The sequence below is a fragment of the Mesoplodon densirostris genome, chromosome 8, assembly GCF_025265405.1.
Source record: "Mesoplodon densirostris isolate mMesDen1 chromosome 8, mMesDen1 primary haplotype, whole genome shotgun sequence".
Taxonomy (NCBI): domain Eukaryota; kingdom Metazoa; phylum Chordata; class Mammalia; order Artiodactyla; family Ziphiidae; genus Mesoplodon; species Mesoplodon densirostris.
In genome coordinates, this window is record NC_082668.1 from 30,533,086 (window position 1) to 30,552,588 (window position 19,503).

Here is a 19,503-nt window from a genome sequence, read left to right on the forward strand (position 1 = left end):
GACAGGCAAAGAACAAGACATTGAAATGTACTGACACAGATGCCCAAACCAAAGCAATTCATTTGTTCTATATTACACACACACACACACACACACAACTGTGACATTTACTGTTATAGGCATGGGGGATATACATCAATGAACATAATAAGCTAAGCCTTTGCTCTTTAGAACTTATATTCTACTGGAAAAGACTAACAATATTTAAGTAAACAAATCAATAAACAAGATAATTTAAAAGAGCAAAAGTGAAATGAAGGAAATAAAATCATGTATTATAATACAGACTGAGGGGAAAAAACATTGCTTTAAAGCACAAATGACTTCTAACTTTTGACGATCTTCAATCCATGCAAGCTTTGAGATTGCATCAGTACTCATTAGAACAAAACTGCAGCCCCTTATGCTTATAAAATTGACTTGTATCGACCAAATTCAAGTGTCATTAGTCACACGTACCTGAAGCTACTGAAACCTACTAAAATATGTGGAGAGCACACACTGCTTCACCATTCAGCCACTCTGCAATCAGGCTCCTTTTTAACCCTCCCCTCACCCCTTCCTTAAAAACCTTCAGAAATTGAGGTGACCACCCCTCCTGTAATGACCAGCAGCTCCTGAAGCAGAGTACATTTCTTTTAACAGGCCCCATGCTTCTGACATATCTGAGGGTGATATCCTAGGGGAATTTAAATGTATACATAATTTTTATAGGCATAGATTTAGAAGAGCATATTACATATTCGAATATATATACACATATCTATGTTTGTATGTATGCATATGTATATCCATCCTCTCTTGGGATCCCATATTTTGATGAAGTTTCATACCTAACACACATCTTGGGGCATCCATTTACACATGGCTTTGAATTAATAATCATGTAAGAGAATATCTAGACTCCAACAAATGTGCAACATCCGCAAAGTCATTGATTAAATCTTAGTGAGAAGTTTACAAATTCTCATATATAAGTTTGTGGTTTTTTTCAGCTTGTAAGCCTGATCCAGAGCTGCCATCGGAAAATTGACCCCCTCTGCTCTCAAACATGACATCTGCCCTTGATACCGAACATAGGTGGTCATCACCAGCAGAAAAAGAAATTTGATTTTGGAACAGATTTCTTGAGTTTCCAGTTCAATACCTCTTCCTCACTAGGTAACAGGCATAAGTGAGAGAACTGTCCAAAAGATCTATTATACAACCATTGCATCGATCCAGTTCAAGACCAGAAAGATCAAGCAACAAACCACACACTGGAAGCATTTGCATTAAACAATTTATTGAATGCCCAGCCGGTCTGGAAACGCTCTAGTGTCCTGCTGGTTGTAAAGAGTGTTGAAGCCCTACCTTACCTTCCCCAGTTACAAATGTTTCAGACAGAAAACCTTAGACCACGGGAGAGAATCCAAGCAAACGAAATGTTAAAGTCATGCTCATCTGCTAATAGACCCAGACGCTGTCTCTCACCACTTTTGAAAACTCATATTTACAAGTATGACCCACTTCATTTCTAAATCACCGTAGTTCAACCAGTGTCCAGAACCAGGATGTCAGTAGGTTTCTGATACCACGCTTCTCCCTTTCTCTGAAATGGTTCCCAGAACAAGGGTTAGCCCCATTTAACACATTGTATAGAACAGTCTCTCTCACATTGAATAGAAAGGTTAATGCGTCCTCAGGCCCTCAGAGAATCTATAAAAGAGGAAGAACAGCATTATGAGGGGTTGGGATTATTCCGCTAGGGATGCTTTCAGGGCTTAATTTTTCCATGGTAGAAACAAAATCTCTTGTTTCCAAAGCAAGATGTCAACATGATTTTTAGCTGTCAACCACTTTTTGTGCAAGAAGCTCAGTTTTAGATAGCAATCACTTTCTTGTGCAAGGAATTCAATACTTATCCTTCTCTTTCACTATAATAAAAGTAAATATATATAAAGCTTTTTAACCAAACTAATTGCAAAGCTACTTAGCTAACTCTCAAATTATTGCAGGAAAGTCACCCAAACAGAGAGATGATTTATGTCACAAAATATTTGTAATAGTCTGCTAACATAAGTGATATGTGATTTGTGGACATATGAATTGTTTGCCTTTCTGGGTAACTAACTGGAAATCCTACAGACGTCGATAGTCAAAGGCTTTCTTCCACAAACATTCATCGGTAGTTCATTTGTCTGTAAAAAGTCAAAGGCTTTTTATTTCATAGGGGCAGCTACCTAGTCGGTATAGACCCTGAGAACAAAGCAAAAATGGACTGAATGTCTACATTTTCCTCCTTTCATCTGAGTGTTTGGTCCATATAAATATTTGAGTACACAATGCTTTCTCGGAGTTTTTTTTAACTTTAATAAAGAAAAAATTAGTTCTTTGTTTCTAACCATAACTAATGAAATGTGGCTCCAGGCAACACATCACCAAGAAAGGAGAGGTTATACAACTTTCTGAGAACTCAGTGAAGTAGAGAGCCATTTTGATTACCTGTAACCACGAGTTTCTACTTGGATTGGCTCCTTTTATTTCTTAGGTTCAACTCGCATTTCTCAAAATACCAAATGCCTGATAAAATGCCCTAAGCATCTTATCTCTCTGTGTGGCATTGAAAATGTAGTTTTGAGACTCAAGAACAGTTACCACCTTTCATGTGTTCCACCTTAGGTCATAATGGCTCAGGAATAATACTTTTCTGCAGAGAGCTACCATGATGTTATTAATAAATAGCTACTCTGCTGACAAATCAATATTCGGCTCCTAATCAGTATGGGGGTGTTGTTCTCATCTCTTGTTTCTGAAATGCTGAATGCTTACAATTTCAGTTTCAGCCCAAAATAGTATAGCTATGGTTATAGTCACGGAAGTAAGAGGTTTTTGTTTGTTTGTTTGTTTTTTGCAGTAGGCGGGCCTCTCACTGTTGTGGCCTCTCCCATTGCGGAGCACAGGCTCTGGATGCGCAGGCTCAGCAGCCATGGCTCACGGGCCCAGGCGCTCCGCGGCACGTGGGATCTTCCCGGACCGGGGCACGAACACGCATCCCCTGCATCGGCAGGCGGACTCTCACATGTTCACACTGCTCCCTGAGCAAGCGACGGTCCCCACCTTCAGCGTCCTGAGGGTTACGGTGCCTCTTCTTAAGCAGCGGGGGTGCTCGGCGCCTCTTCAAGTCTACGTCAAAACGCCGGGAAACGGCCGCCACCTCTCGCCCCCAAGTCCATCTCCTGCACCCTCCTCTTCCCTCCCTCCCCTGAAGCTTTCTTTTCAGAAAACAAGGAGGCTTAGCCGCACACACCTCATTGACACTGACCCCTACCCGCCCCCCCCACCAGCGGAACTGAGCCTTTGTGTGGTTGGGAGCCGTGACACTGCTGGCCAGGAACTGGAAAGCTGGGGCCCAGTCCCGCGCCTTCAAGGAGCCAGTGGGGCTGCCTAGAGCTCTACGCTCCAGACGGTCCTTGTTGGAGAACAAAGTGACAGCGGGGAAGACTCGGGACTCCTAGGGTCGGAGAATGCACGTGGGTGCCCTCGCAGCGGTCAGTGAGGAAACGAAGGTGCATTCCAGTGACATCCTGGGTGTGAATTTCTCCTGCCCGCCTGTGGTCCTGGGCTCCGAAAAGAAACACACCCTTGAGGCAAGGATGTGGGGAGGGACAAGGCACCACTGGAAGCTCCCCTGGACTGGGGACAGGAGACCCCATTAGCTCCAGGCTCTGTGGCTTGGATCACCCCAGGAGCCCGAGCTGCTGCTCGTATTGCTTGCGTCAGCCCACTGCTCAAGATTTCACAGAGGGGTTCCTGCTTTCCAAGAAGAGGGGACGTCTGGGATTCTCTTTGGTTCTCAGCTCAAAGCTAGTTAACATCCTAGTCAGGCCTGTCACCTTTTCGGGGCTCTGCTGAGAATTAGGGCCCACCTGAACTGAAAGACACCCAGACCAAGAGCCTGAGGCAAAAGTCTTACCTTTGCCGCGGTTTCCAGGTTCTGCCCCTTCACCTCAAAACCCTCTAAGCATCCTGAAAACCACTGGTAGCCTCCACTAACTGAAGGCTTTTGTGCCAGCTCAATAGTATCCATGGTTACCTTCCAGAGGGGCACAGGGAGGAACCCAGGCTTATAGCAGGGTTTACCAAAGACACGAGGAACATTCCCTCTACCCAAGCGGTAGAAAGCAAGAGATCTCGAGAGGATTCCTAGGGGTTCTGGGCTTTTTCTCTTCCTCTGAAATCAGTTTCTCAATCTGTGAACTGAACATACTCATGTCTGCTTCTATTCATCTTCCGAGGAAGTGGGAAAAGATCATAAATGAGGGCTTCAACTTGCTTCCTGAACTTCAAGGAGCTCTCAGCCTCTTGGAGAAGAGAATTACAGGAGCATAGTGTGTGAGCACAAGGGATAGAGACTGGTGTGGGAGAACCCTGAGAAAGGGAAAGGGGAAAGAGGGGGCAGAGACAGTGTGTTTGAGGAGGTGACTGGTGACCTTCTTGAAGAAAAAGTTAGACAGTTTTCCTGGAGCCATGGTGGGGGAATGGTCTCCTTCAGGCAGAGAAGTTAGCATGATCAAAGGCAGGGAGGGAGCCTCCAAGCAGTCCTGTGCTTCTGGGGAAACAAGTCAAGTGACAGGAAGAAGGGAAGTCAAGGGAAGGAGTGCAGAGAGAGAAAGGAGAACAGAGGTAAAGATGTGGGGATTTAATTCTGGTTTTAGACATGTTGAAAGTTACATTACCCTTGAAAATATTGGTATATAAATATGCAGTGCTCACTTTATTTTCAAGTGTCTGTGTGTCAGGCACTATTCTAGATGCTGTGCACACAGAAGGAATAAAACAAAGTCCCTGTACTCATGGAGCTTATACTGTAGTGGGGGTGGGAGAAGAAAATTTATATTTTAATTTAAAAATTATATATGTATAATGATTTGTGACTCTAGTTTCTGTGTTAAATGATGAGTTTACAGCTGTGTATCAAAAACAAACACACAACTAGTTAATTAACTAAACAAATAGTGTCATGAGTCAATAATGAGTGTTTATAATTCTGAAGCCTGTGGTAAAGTATATGTGTAATGTGTCAGTTATGGTAAGAAAAAAACAAAGGATCACCAAGAAAAAGTAAAGTGGGACTAGGAAAGGATAATGGGGGAAGAGCTATTTTATATGGAATACTGAGAAGTCCTTCCTGAGGAAGAGATATTTAAGTAAAGATTTCTTAATGTGAAAGAGCGAGTCACGCATACGTATGTGAGAGAAGGCTCCAGGTAGAGCATAGGGGAAGCATAATTGCCTTGGAACATACGTGGTGTAATAAGAGTGTTTTCTGGGTATTGGGTCAGAAAGGTGGTCAGAAATCCACTCTGGTTGCTCAGTAGAGCACAGACTAGAGGGGAGCGAGGGCCGAGGCAGGGAGTCCAGTTAGGAGCTACTGCAATAATCCTGAGGAGATGGAATAGTGGCTTAGATAAGGGTGGTAGCAGTACAGTTGGTGAAAGTGAGCAGATTCTGAATCTATTTTGATGGCAGAAAGGACAGGATGTATTGATAGACTGGATGTGTTGTGCAAGAAAAAGAGAAAAATTCAAGATTACTTCAAGTTTGGGGGGCTAAGCCAATGGAGGCTTGGAACCATCAGCTGAGAGAGGAGCAATGGTTTGAGGAATAGGTTTGGGAAAGGGAACTCAAGGATATGCTTTTCTACAAGGATATATTGTACAGCATAGGGAATATAACCAATATTTTATAATAACTTCAAACAGACTACAATAGATAAAATTTTGAATCGCCATGTGGTACACCTGAAACTAATAAAAAAAAGAATTTGCTTTCAACACGTTAAGCTTGAGATGACTGACATCCAAAGGAGAAGCTGAATAGTCAAGGAAGAGGAGGGGACTAAAGATAAACACATACATAGCGCTCAAGAAAGAAGTCTAAATTCGGGATTTTGTCAACCTGTGGGCAATAGTTAAAAACCTCATAGGAAAGTATGTAAATGGGTACAATAGTAACCTAAGGATTGAATCTGGGAAATGCCAATATCTAAGTGATTAAAAAGTAGAGTTAAGAGGAACCAGGAGAATGTGGTGCCTTGCAAACCAATGAGATAAAGATTTTCACAGGGGGAAGAAATAAACCACAGCACACAGATTCAGAAAAGGGAGTCCATAAAATGAAGACAAAGAATTTTCCGTTGGCTCTAAAAAATAGTACGTCACCAAATTGCTTATTAAGAACAATTTTGACTGAGTGTTGGGGGAGAAATGGTGAGCTGAGGCAGAAATGGAAAGCCAGGAAATGCAGACAGCCCCTGAGAAGCACTTTCTATGAAGTTTAGCAAAGAAGAGGGAGAAGAATTGGAACAGGAGGTTAGGGGTTGGGTCTTTGTCATGTTTACAAGCTGAGGGAGAGAAACCAACAGACAGGAAGGAGTTTAAATTCAAGACAGAAGGATAACAACCTCAGAAGACATAGAAGCAACAGGCATAAGGGAATAAGGAAGTCAGCATTACACAGAAGGGATAGCTTTGCTCTCTGAACAAGGAGAAAGAAAGGCTCCCTCTGGATATGGATACATCTGTGTATGGTATGTTGGCTGGAGAGCAGGAGTTGAGAGAGATGTGACCAATGGTCTCAGTTTCTTAATGAACTAAGGTCCGTAGTCATTCACAAAAAGTGAATGAGAGGAGGTATTAAGTAAGGAATTTAAGGAGAGTGAAAAGGCTTTGAATAATCTTTGAAAAGAAGAGAAAGAAGAGAGGAGATAAGAGAAGGGAGAGAAAGAGACTAAAGGAAGTACTAGATGCCCAGGCAAAATTTGAGACCATGAATTTGTAACAGACCATTTTGCATGCTTGTTTGGTTTTTATGGGGCAGAATAGCATATGGATGAAGCTCCAAACTGCCTGGGCTTGCACCATATCTCCCTCATGTGTCATATTTGATGGATTCTTAGATGGAAATTTTCACATTTAACACCACTGAAATCAGGTTTTATCTATCAAATGAAGGCACCTTACAATCAGAATTGCAATCTTTTCTTTTGCTTTTCTCAGATAATGAGATGTCTACAATTCACGGTGTCTTCTATTTGATGTAATACTTTGTACAAGTTACTTAACCCTTATGAAACTGTTTTCTTGTGTGTAAAATGGGCAAAAATCTCCCTATGGCTAGTGAGGATAAAATGAGTTCATACACGCAAAGCACTTAGAATGGTGCTGCATGTAGCAAAGTGTTTGTTAAGTGCTAGTTATTATTTTTCTCCTTCAGTGCTCATCTGACTGAATGTAGGAGAAAAGAACGGTCATGATTATACTGATCCTGTGTTAGAACTCTTTTGGGCAAATGCTGACAAAGGAGAGCGATGCAAAGGAATCAAGGGTATACACAGGTTAGAAAAAAAGAAGAGACGAGGGGTAGAGAGACAAAAGACTGGTTGGAAATGAAGAAAACGGAAGCCCTGTTGAAGGGAAAAAACACGTGTAAGAGGAGTAAGAAAGGGGACAGTGAAAGGTACTAGTCGGGAAGAGGGATATTCAGGCTTCAGATTTCAGAGGTGGAGCAGCTCTGCATTCTGAGCACAGCCTCTGAAGTGAGTGGCTGAAGCGAAGTGAAGGTAAAGACCACTGTAGTTGGGCTCCAGCTGTCCTATAGTAAGTAATAATAAGATATAAGTATAATAAGATAATAAACTGAAAGGGTCACCCCAGCTTTATAGCAGCTGAGGGTGTGTGACATTGCCGTCCCAACCAGAAATCCTAGGACAACTCTTTAAAAATATATATTTTTATACATATATATGTATAAAGACTTTAAAAATATATATTTTTAAAAGCCTAGCTAGTGTCTGCTCATTTACTTTTTTTCTCTTCTTGACGATATAATTACTTGGGGCTGGAAGTTTTGACCTTTAGTAAAACTTTTTATAGTGCCAGTCTAGAAAATAATGCTTTGATTAAACATTTCTCTTAAAGACAATTTACCAACTTGCACTTGAAATTTAAGTAGTCATCTTATGAATATGTTTATTTAGAAGATCTTAAAAACTATATATTCTGTTGTAACATACATTTAGAATCCCTTGCTTAGGGCAATTTGGAGAGATTCTTGGAAAGAAATATGTATCTTTCATCTGAACCTTACTAATAATTGCAAGAGGAAAATGGCACACTAATTCTTGCATTTTGATAAAAAGAAAGCCACCATCAAACCACTTTAATGAAAGATTTAATACTCTGTTAAACACATAAGTTTGCTTAGTTTGATATCTTACCCTGTGGTTTCATTTCCACAGACTAGCCTCTCTCTAACAATGACACATTTGATTAGCACCTACATTTTACCAAACATTATTTTCATATATATGGTCTCACATTTATTCTCCTCTTTCCCCCCAGTTTGCTGCTAAGGGAATTTCCTTGAGTAAGTTAGTTGGTAAGAATTAGAACATGCTTCTTTTTCCAACACTTAGCTTTACACATTGTCAGGTATCTGTCCTAAACAGTGTGCTTGTACAAACACATACACTGACTGTCACCCTCTATTCTCTTCACACTAGTCTATCCTTATTCCCCTATTGGCTCCCCAATACCAACTGGGAGGGAGCATATGGCAGGTACAACTTACTGATAGAATAATTTTAACAAGTTACATCTGGAATCAATCCATTACATCATCATTCTGACTTGTTAAAAAATCTTCAGGAAACCAACGGGTCCTTTAAAATGACATGACACTAAATAACTGGTTTGACTGGCATTTGTCATCCGGAGAGTTGTTTCAGTTTTGTGCACTTGCAGACTAGGCTGAAAGAAGGACTAGTGGAGAAGTAAATAGCAATTAGCTGATGTGACCCATGGGTAGATTTTCTGATTTTTGCCACTTGAAGCAATTCTCAAAGACATTTAAAAGGACTTCCGATTAATTTTCATGAAATTTGAGAGTAGTTATATAGATAGTTTGCATCTTCAGCAGTGCATTAATTTGCAAATGATGGGGCCAGCCTTTAAGAATAGGGTGCTTCTTTAACATTTAGGATCAGATTGTAAAAATAATTACTTTCTCTCATTTTTTTTTTTGCCAAGATAAATCACTTTTATCTCTATAGGAAAGGGAGGATCTAAAAAAATATATATAAATTACATTAGTAACACAACATAAGAAAAAAACAGGGGAAAAAAACCCAACAGAGAAGTCTGTATGATGCTATTGTAACCTGTTTATAAAAAGGCCCTGTATCAGAAATTCACAATCCTACCCACTTCTAAAAATATATTTAGACATGTACAGAAGCGGTGGGCTTGTTTTTAAATTGCCTTTTTGTAAAAATATATTAAAGGTGAATAGAAATCCTCTCTCTCTGCCCCCTATCCAAGCCCCAGCTCTGTGCTGGGGATTGGAGACCAGAGGTAACTCTCTCATCATGTTCTAAACCTTGGTTACAACCACTCCCAACCCCTCCCCAACTCACTTCACTTAGAACCTGAAACATTAAAAAAAAAAAGAAGAAAGAAAGAAAAAGCACACTAGCTTCTTTGGAAAAGCGTAAATCTGAGGGTAAACTTGCTTTTCATTTAAAACACAAAACAACAAACAGCCAGCTCTGAGAGCCCAACTAAATTAATCAGAAACCCAGTCAAATGGAGGTTGGGTTTCAGCTCCACACAACTTTTAACAAAGAAACAGAAGGGAAAGAGGCCTGGAACCAGGGGGGATATGCTAGCAATTAGCTGCCTTTGAAAGATCAAGGGGAGGGGGCTGTTAATGGGCAGAAGGGCTGGGGTCCTGGTCTTGGTTACAGCAGTCAGGGCCTAGTCAGGCAGTTGCCTACACAGGGACACAGGCTGCCCTCCTTCCCTCCCCTCACTACCCTCTGTTGCTTTGGAATCCCCAAGAAAAGCAAAGCTGGGCAGAAACAGAGGGGAGGGGAGTGGGAACCTCACGTGCTAAGGCGGAGGTAGCCAGGCTTTTTTGCCTTTGGTGTGTATAGATGGAGGACTGCTCGGCCCCTGGGGCCCCCAAGATAGGAAAAGGCTATGGGGCTAAGGGACCCCTGATTCCAAGGAAGGAGAGTAAATGTCGGGCTGTGGAGAAAAGAAAGACAAACTGGAGACACGAAGACGACCAGGGAAGCCTCACATATTCCCTGTGGCCTGCACGGTAGCTGTTAAGTTCCCCAGAAGCACTGGGAAAACGAGGTGAAGTTAAAGTGGGGGGTAGAAGACAATGAAGCCCTCCACTTGGGCAGTGCCGAGATGGAGAGAGGGAGACGTTCTCCATCCAGTCCAGGTCACCAGGGAGGCAAGACAGGTGGAGGTGGAGGGAGCTGGGGGAGGGGGAGGGAGGGGGTGGGCACTGTCTGGACAACAGAAACACTCACAAAGGGAAGAGGGGGTGGGAGGTTCAGATGATCTGCTCCTTTACAGGTGGGCATCTCCGCTCCTAGCCTCGGGCTCCCCCCACATCAGCACTCTGCTTGAGCGTCCACCTGACATCTGGGAGTGTAAAGGTCCAGGAGTGAAGATGTGAGTTCTGAAGTCTTCTTCAGACCAAGACCTCAAGGTGGGGAGAGAAGCAGGGAGGCTCCTGATGGAGAACCTGGGGTGAGCTGTCCTGCCACATCCTCTCCAGAAGGTCCAGGCTGTGCTCTGTGGTACGGGTGAAGGGATCAGGCCGTAGAGCAAGGGCTATCTGCTTCAGTGGCAGATGCTTTCAAGGCATTTGGGAGATGGTCTTTGCCTCCTGGAGCCCAGCCAAAGCTATGTGGATAATGTTCTGTAGGACCTCAAACTCTAGGCAAATCCCTGGAGCTCACCCTGGGAGAGGTGGCTTCATCTGTGGCCACCCAAAAGTACTTTCCTCCAATGGGCTACAAAGTCTCAGTCAAAGTCTTGGGTGTTGGTCCTCTCCCCACCTTGAGAAGTGACAGGAATCTCTCTTCTTCCCAAGGATGAATGAAGTCAGCCCATGGCCTTTCTAGGCCACTCTGGAAATGGCCCACGGTGGGGCAGTACGAAGACTCTGGGCCCTCCTCTTTATTTCCATGAAGCATTTGGCAAGAGGCGGCAGAGGCCAGAGGCTTCTCCCAGGAACGAGTCTTGAGTGGGACACATCCATTGGGCTAAGAGGAGGCAGGAGAATGGGCAGAGGTGGGCAGGCTTCTGGAGACAGGGCTGGAGCCGCAGAAAGTGTTGAGCACTGGGCCTCCCACTTCATGACCAGGGAAATACCGAGGGGCCCAGGCTCTCCTCATGCCTCTCCTCATCCTGCTTTCCAGCTTTAAGTGGGGATGACAGTAAAGGGCAGACAAAGCTGGTGAAAGGGAAATGGATTGGGGCAGCAGAAAAGAGGGCTCTAGTCAGCTGGAAACCTCTCCCATTTACTGGCTACTCAGAGATATGGAAAAGGAAGGCAGGATGCTCCAGTGGAAGCAGGGGAGGGAGCTGAGGGAGTAGGTGAAGGGGCCCATGGGAGAGTCGATGCCTTTGGTCAGTTCCAAGAAAGCAGGACAATGCGCCTCAGCACCTTGTCCGGGGCAGGTAGGATCCAGGAGTGCCCTGAGAATTGACAACGGAGAAGGCAATGGGGGTGAAGGGGTGAGGGGCAGGACACAAAGGGGATCACAGAAGCACTTTGCCATTTCTGTAGATTTTCAGGATACGGCCGAGTCTCTGCTTTGCCGTAGCCAGGCCCTTTTTGGGACGCTTTCCTGGTCCTGCTTGATTGCTCTGGGAGCCAACTGAAGGGCGCCGCTGGGTCAAGAAGACACCAGGGGCCATGGGTGTGGTGCTGCGGTTTGCCTGGGCCATGCCAAAGGCATTGGGACGAGCAGTACACTCATGGTCAGCAAGACTTCCTGAGAGGGCCTCTTGTTTAGGCTCAGGGGGAGGCAGGGGCGAGGAGGAGGTGAGAAGTTGTGGTGTAGTGGCCAGAGTTGGGGCTGGTACTGCCACGCTGAGATTAGGCTCTTGAGGGCGAGGCTGTTCTACCTCCTTCAACAAAGGCTTCTTCTTGATATATTTCTTCTTTGGGGCCTTCTGTAGCTCCTGCGGGGCCAACTTTGCAGCTGCTGCAGCCAAGCCTGTCTCAATGGAAGCTACCCGGGTCCCCTCACGCACAGGACAGTCCTGCTTCGGTAGAGTTGGGGTCACACGGGCTTTAGGACTCCATGGAGCATCATCTGAATTCTTCTTTTTCTTGGGTCGAGATTTCAAAGCAGGGTCATCATCGTCAGACTCCAGGGAAGGGTAAATATACTCTGCATCCTTGAAGCATGCTCCCAAGCTGTCCTGTTCATCGAGACTGGCGTTCTCCTCCTCCTCCTCGCTCTCGGTTCTCCAGTATGATGGCCGCTTGATGGGCCACTTCCCTGGGATGCGCTGGGAAGCAGGACTGCTAGACGCTGTGCCCAGCCCACTGCTGGAATTCCCACTGCTTCGCTCCTGCCCCCCGGGCCAACAGGCCTGCAGGCTGGAGGTAGCTGGCGAGGATGATGAGGACTGCGGGTTGGCCATGCACAGCATGCCCTGGATGGCCTCCTGAGTGCTGGGAGAGGCAGGGGCCTCGGTGAGGGCAGCATAGTCAGGTCCCCCCACCTGCCTGCTGGCCTTGAGCAGATCAAGAGTTCCACCAGCTCCCCTCCCATTTCCAAGCTTGCCTTCGACCCCTTCTACCATGTCCTCATCTGCTGTATAGTCCTCCTCAATGTCAAACTCAACTTCTCCTGGTTCACGAACTCGGTTGGGGTCAGAGCAAGGCTTCGCACGGGGCAACTTTCGGGGAAATTTTGGTCTTATTATCAGAGTCGCCTTCTCCTTTCCCAGTCTCTCATCAATCTGCAGTTCATCATCTGAATCCAAGTCAAATTCATCCTCCATCACCTGTTCTGCCACCAGCCTAGCCTTGTCTACCTTCTTTGCGATCTTGGCTCGCCGAGACTTGGATAAGCTCTTTACCCTCTTGGCACTGCCATTAGACGTCAACAGGGCCAGCCGGACCTCATTCCCATCAAGGTCCAAGTCTGGCGAGTCATCATCTGAGTCATTCAAGCAGGTGCCAGTGATGTTGAACTTTGCTTTCTGGGAACAGCCTGTCTTCAGTGCCTGATGACTGTATGTGTCCATGAGATTATAGCTCAATTGGCCAGCAGGCCCCAAGGCTGAGCTCTCCTTGCCCTTTCACTCTGCCTTCTTGAAGAATTCCTTGGGCTTCAGGCCTTTCTTCTTTGAACCACTTTTGGAGGGCAGTGACAGCCTGGACATGGATACTGAAGTGGAATGGGCTGGCCTGGTTAAGGGAATGGAGCCGGCTGGGAAGATCCTCTGCAGCCCAAAGATATTGCTTGTCTTCCCAACGTTCTGTCGGAAGGTATCTTCCACCAGGCCAATCTCCCTAGCCAGATCTTTAATGAGCTGTACGGTCCTCACTGTCTCCGGGATCTCATCCTCGTGGTCTGGCAGAGCTTCTTTCCTTGTCCAGGCTCTAAAGGCCAAGTTCAGGGCTTTAGCACCATGGACCAGGTAGGAGGCAGGGTGTCTCCTGTTTTCTCGCAAACCTCGAAAGACGTCCAGGATATGCTTTCCCACATACCAACAGATGGTCTCAAAGTTGGGGAACTTGAAGAGGTCTTCTGTGCTCAACCGCTTCTCAATCTCATAGACTTTGAGCTGCATTTCAATGTTAAGGCTGTGTAAGAAGTTCCCTCCAAAGACAAGGCAGTCCACGGGGGTCAGCACAGCATGGATCCATCCTGCAGGAATGAAAAGTGTCTGTCCTTGCTTCACAGAACACTTGTAGCACTTGTCCACCTGGTCCCCAAAGAACATCTCATTCTGGTTAGAGGAGCTGCTCCAGCACTCAAAGAGAGTCAGGTTGGCATTTGTTGGGCGGATCAGGTAGAAGATCTTCTCACCCTTGAGCACATGGTACCAGACCGAGCTGCCACCAAAGTCAATGTGAAAGTCGGTATAGCTATCCCGCACGCTCATGAGGCAGTACTTCTGCACATTGGGCCTCTCAAGGATACACTCCTCTGGCCACAAGTTCTCCACCCATGAGAGCTTCTGAACAATCTTGGGTGTCTCCACAAGGTTAGAAAGCCTGGTATCAGAGAATTCCAAACTAATGACATTGAGGACTTTCTCCCTCTTCCCGCTATAATAATACTTCACAAAATCACCAAGCTTCATCTTGCAGTCGGCCTGGCGGGTCACATCAATCACATCAATCTCTCTGTCAGAACCAACGTAGTGTTCCACATCCCTCACGGTGAATGATGGTGAGGGCAGCGTCATCCCCAATCCATCCTTCTTCAAGACCAGGATGGGCACACTGAAGCTATTCTCTTCCAGGAATTCCACGCTCAGCTGACTTCCAGTGGGCTTCAGAATCACTTCATCTGAGCTGTCAAAGGTCCTACTCCGAAGCTCTCCAATGAACGTAGGGCTTCCCGTCTTCACTGGCTTCCCCTTGTGTGTATCATGGCCTTTTGAAGATACACAGCGTTTTTTCATGATGGGGGGCCCATGGAAGACCTCACAATTGGGGCAGTGGTAGAGGTCAATGTCATCAGCCTTCTCCTCTTCAACACCAACACAACTGCCATGAAACCAGTCCTGGCACGTGTCACACTGGATCATGAAGCGGGTGACATCGTAAGGAAGCCGACAGAGGCAATACACCGGTCGCGAGGCCATCTTCGCCTGGCCTTGGAGCGTCCTGCGGTGGGCCAGGCTCTCAGCGTCAAAGGGAGCGGGAGGCGGCAGCACGCACTCTCTCTGGACGAAGGGAGAATCTCTTCACGCCTCTCAAAGTGACAGGAACCTCCTCACGCCCCAAACCTGACAAGAACGTACTCGGTCCGGAACCCTACAGGGACCTCCTCATCCGCAAAGCCGCAGGGATTCCTCACGCCCGCGGAGCTCAGTCCCACCAAAGCGCCGGCGGCCGGGCTCGCTCCGGAGCTGCTCAGCGCCTCGCTCAGCGAAGGTTGGGCGACGCGCACCGAATTCTGGCATCGTCATGGCAACGCGGCGAACCTTTCTCGCCTTGTTCTCGAGCCACCCGCTGGGTCGCGCGGCCCTGGCCGCCCAGCCGTGCTTCAGGGCAGCTTTCTCCACAGCTCTGCCCCGGGCCCGGCCGTCAGGGCCTACTGGAGCCCGCGGCTCGGGCCTAGGCCGGCGGCCGCCAGACGAACAGGCAAGCGGCGGCGTCGCTGGGCCGGCAGGAGATCGCCGCGAGCAAACCAACGAGGAAGGAGATGAACCGGCGGCCCGGTTGGAGATCAAAACAGCCCGAAAAATCGCCGGGAGAAGCCCGGTGGCGGTGATGGGCAATTCAGAGTAGCCAATCTCTCTCATTTTTTTAATGCTTTTCCATCATTTGAAGATGGCAATAAACAAGGACAATTTCCTGGAATGCCCATTGGGATAAATGGATTAGTCAGTCTTTAAGTGTCATCAAATTCATAAGGACAAGTTGAAGTAAGTAGTCAGATGATATTGGACATTGATTCTAAAATGTGCAGAAAAGGAAAGCTACTCGGGAATACAAGAATGGTTCATTCCTAGTTTTCCTACTTATACAAGTGAAAATACTATGGTTATGATAACACGTTTAGTGGTGGTTCCTTTCTAGGGTACTTCTCAAGATACATTCATCTTTTGCCCATTCTTTCCAGTAGGTTGCAAAGCCCATAGGGATTCCTGTGGCTTTGTCAAGAGATGAGTGTATGTCTTTGCAATAACCCCAGCACTTTAAGAGTGACTACTGTAAGTATTGGCTTTTCAGAATTGTCCCATCTTTTGGGCTACTCATTTCCAAAGGAGACTACAAGTGATTTGTTTTCTATTTGTTTTACATACCACGGCAACAATGACAAGATCTAAGCTTTTAGCAATAGGAAGTTTTTTTCCCTAAGGCTTCAGTTAGGATGGAAAAAAACAACGTATATCAAAAACAACATATATCAAAAAACAACATATAATCTCTACTTCAACATAATAGGTGGAGCAGAGGGATTTACAGCTCAGAAAGCCGGAGGTCCACTGACACTTAAGGAGTTCTGCAAAGAAGAAAACATCTGTGAAAGGACAAATAAGGACATAGACCTATATGTTGAAGGCATAAAACATCTTACAGTATGAGAAGGGCTCCTGGGATGAGAAACTTTTCCTTGACTTGCGTGTGTCTAGGGGAGTTAGTCTACTCTGCTCTAGATTCCTAAACAATTTTGTGCATACTTCCATTATATGCTTACTATATTCTATTTGTTATGTATGCTTATCTGTCTCTCCTCCCCATCCCCCTCCTACCCTAACCAGCAGCAAGCTCTTTCAGACAGGGAATCATGTCTGACTACTCTCAGCTTTAGAGCCCAACACACATATAACTTCTTAATTAATATTGCTTGAATTTATTTATGAGAATAGTCTCATTTTGAACCCGAGGCTGGAGTAGTGAGTGTCATTAGTCAACTTTGCACTGATGAAATTTCTTTTTCATGTCCGGAAAAAGAAATCAAAATGTCCGTCAGCCAATTTAGAGTTTTGTTTTGTTTTTTTCTTTATTTGGTGCCCCCCTTTTTTTTTAAATCACGCTTTTGCTGAATGGAAATATTGCTTTGATGTGATTATGGACACATCCTCTGAAATGGGGTTTTTGATTAAAAGACTATAATCTAAAAGTAGAAGTTAAGCATAAAAGTATAAACTCATTTCCCCTGAGGGAAAAAACATTGCTCATCCAGTGACAGGATTTTCATGTTCAGTCGTTGGAAAAAGGGAAACATTCGAAATCTAGTTTGAGATCATTTTTTGTAACATGGTGTATTAACTAGGAATTCATTAAGCTACCAGTAAAAGAAAACCTAAGTATATATGTATATACATATATATACATATATATGTACATACAGATATATATATATATTGCTTAAATGAAAAGGGTTTATTTTTCTTACCTAATAAGAAACCTGGAAACATGTGGCTGCTGATGTTAGTTCAGTGGCCCAAGGATATCAGGCCCATGTTTCTATGATTCCCTTAACCTTTCCTTGGACTCACAGGTTAGTTGCCGCAGCTCCAAACATCACATCTACATTCAAGGCAGGAAGTAGGTGAAAGGGTTGTTTCAGCCCAGCCACATCTGTTATATTTTTCTATTAATTAATTTATGTGTTAGTTTATTCATTTATTTATTTAGGCTGTGTTGGGTCTTGGTTGCTGCACACGGGCTTTCTCTAGTTGCGGCGAGCGGCGCTACTCTTCATTGCGGTGCACAGGCCTCTCATTGCAGTGGTTTCTCTTGTTGTGGAGCCCAGGCTCTAGGCATGCAGGCTTCAGTAGCTGTGGCACGCAGGCTCAGTAGTTGTGGCTCGCAGGCTCTAGAGCACAGGTTCAGAAGTTGTCACACACGGGCTTATCTATTCCACGGCATGTGGGACCTTCCCAGGCCAGGGCTCGAACCAGTGTCCCCTGCATTGGCAGGCGGATTCTTAACCACTGTGCCACCAGGGAAGTCCCCACACATCTGCTATTTTTTAATCAAGAAAGTAAAAGCATTTCTATGACCTTCATCAGTGGACTAAGTCTTAATTCGTGGACTACAAAGATGTTACATGGTCATTTATAGATACAAGTAAGTCTGAGGGAAAGAGCTCCAGTGTAAGACAGTAAAGTACTTTGTCCAGGGAGTTGGGAATGGCTATTGGGGAAGCAATCACCAAAGTCAATCCCATAAGGCAATGTGACCTGATGGAAAACGGTGCATTGAATAAATTCAACTTTAACGCTAAATTGGCATAACTCCACTGCTGTTTATCTTTATTTTCTTAGATCTTAACTTCTTTACCTTAAAAACAGAAGTTTTCATATTATTCACCAAACATTGCACACTTGAGAAACAGAAAATGCTGGTAAGAATACAATGATGCACTACCAAACGTGAAATAGATAGCTAGTGGGAAGCAACCGCATAGCACAGGGAGATCAGCTTGGTGCTTTTTCACCACCTAGAGGGGTGGGATGGGGAGGGTGGGAGGGAGGGAGACGCAAGAGGGAAGAGATATGGGAACATATGTATATGTATAACTGGTTCACTTTGTTATAAAGCAGAAACTGATACACCATTGTAAAGCAATACTCTAATAAAAATGTTAAAAAAAAGATACAATGATGGCTGCATAATCTACTTGGTGATAGATCTGAAAGCCCCTTCTTTCTAGAACTTTGAGCAAATAATTTCAACTCTCCTACATATCAATGTTCTCTGCAAATTAAATGGGTCCAAATGGATAATCTCAAAATTCTTTTCTGCTTTACCAATTTATTATTCTATGATTTGTGGTAATAATCTATTAATTGAATAAATGTCTTGAAATCCTGGAGTTTAGAAAATTATTGAAATTAAGAATTAAAAGTGGTACAATCACTGTAGAAAGGACTTAAACATTGATATACCCCATGAGTAAGCAATTACACCCCTCAGTATAAACACCAGAGAAAGTCTTTCACTTGTACACTAATAAATATATATATAAGAAAGTTTACAGAGATACCAATCGTATGGAAAATACCCAGAAACTATTCAAATGCCAAAAAAGTAGGGAATAAATAAATAAATAAGCTGTAGTATGTTCGCCCAATTGGTTATCACAGGAGTTAAAATGAAGTACAGCTAGTTGGAACACCATGTATGGTGTTATACATATAATATTGAGAAGAAAAAAATTAGTCTCCTAAGATTATATATAAAATTGCAATACCCTTTTTATAAAGTTAAAATAACTAAAACCAAACAACATGTGTATTAGAAATATGTAAAAATATAAAACTAGGTATGCTTTCAAATGGCAATGAAATGATTATTATAGGAGTCAAGGTAGTAATTACATTAGAAGGGAAGAGTGAAGAGTCCAATGGATAAGATGGAAAAGTTTCCCAGGTAATGTTAACTACTGTCAATGCTCTAATTATCACACTGAGTAGTAGATTCATAGATATTTTTATAGGATTTTAAATAAATAAGTAGTTGAATAAATAAATACATACTCGCATACAAAAGGCCAACGGACTGATAGATTATATCAAGAACAAAGGATTGGGCTTCCCTGGTGGCGCAGTGGTTGAGAATCCGCCTGCTGATGCAGCGGACACGGGTTCGTTTCCCGGTCCGGGAAGATCCCACACGCCGCGGAGCTGCTGGGCCCGTGAGCCATGGCTGCTGAGCCTGCGCGTCCGGAGCGTGTGCTCCGCAACGGGAGAGGCCACAGCAGTGAGAGGCCCGCGTACCGCAAAAAAAAAGAAAAAAAAGAAAAAAGGATTACGCTTAATCCCTTTCTGTTTACTTAAATTTCAAGTAAAAAAAATTTATAAGTCCATATCATCTATGGAAGTTATTTTAGAAAAGACCTTTAAACTCATGGTTTCATTCCGTATAGAAAACAAATGACGCAAAAATTCACTCACCAAAAATAGTAGAAGTTTTTGGTTATTTAGGATGTCTTCTATTAGACCACCT

General features: G+C 44.4%; 1 protein-coding gene across 1 annotated transcript; it reads right to left on the bottom strand.

Moving 5' to 3' along the window:
- Window positions 1–11,530: 11,530 nt before the first annotated feature.
- LOC132495068 (histone lysine demethylase PHF8-like) lies at window positions 11,531–14,681 on the bottom strand. The gene is made up of 2 exons (XM_060106657.1): window positions 13,341–14,681; window positions 11,531–13,055 (listed from the first exon to the last, which is right to left on the bottom strand). Exons 1-2 carry the CDS (start codon window positions 14,679–14,681, stop codon window positions 11,607–11,609), a joined length of 2,790 nt encoding a protein of 929 aa, XP_059962640.1. The 3' UTR covers window positions 11,531–11,606.
- Window positions 14,682–19,503: the final 4,822 nt, after the last annotated feature.

Bases quoted from the DNA above. Each gene is read 5' to 3' on its own strand.
- LOC132495068 (XM_060106657.1), bottom strand. From the start codon at position 14,681: ATGGCCTCGCGACCGGTGTATTGCCTCTGTCGGCTTCCTTACGATGTC. The intron at 13,056-13,340 runs GTTGGGAAGACA...CAGAAAGCAAAG, and splicing joins AAGATACCTTCCGACAGAAC to TTCAACATCACTGGCACCTG.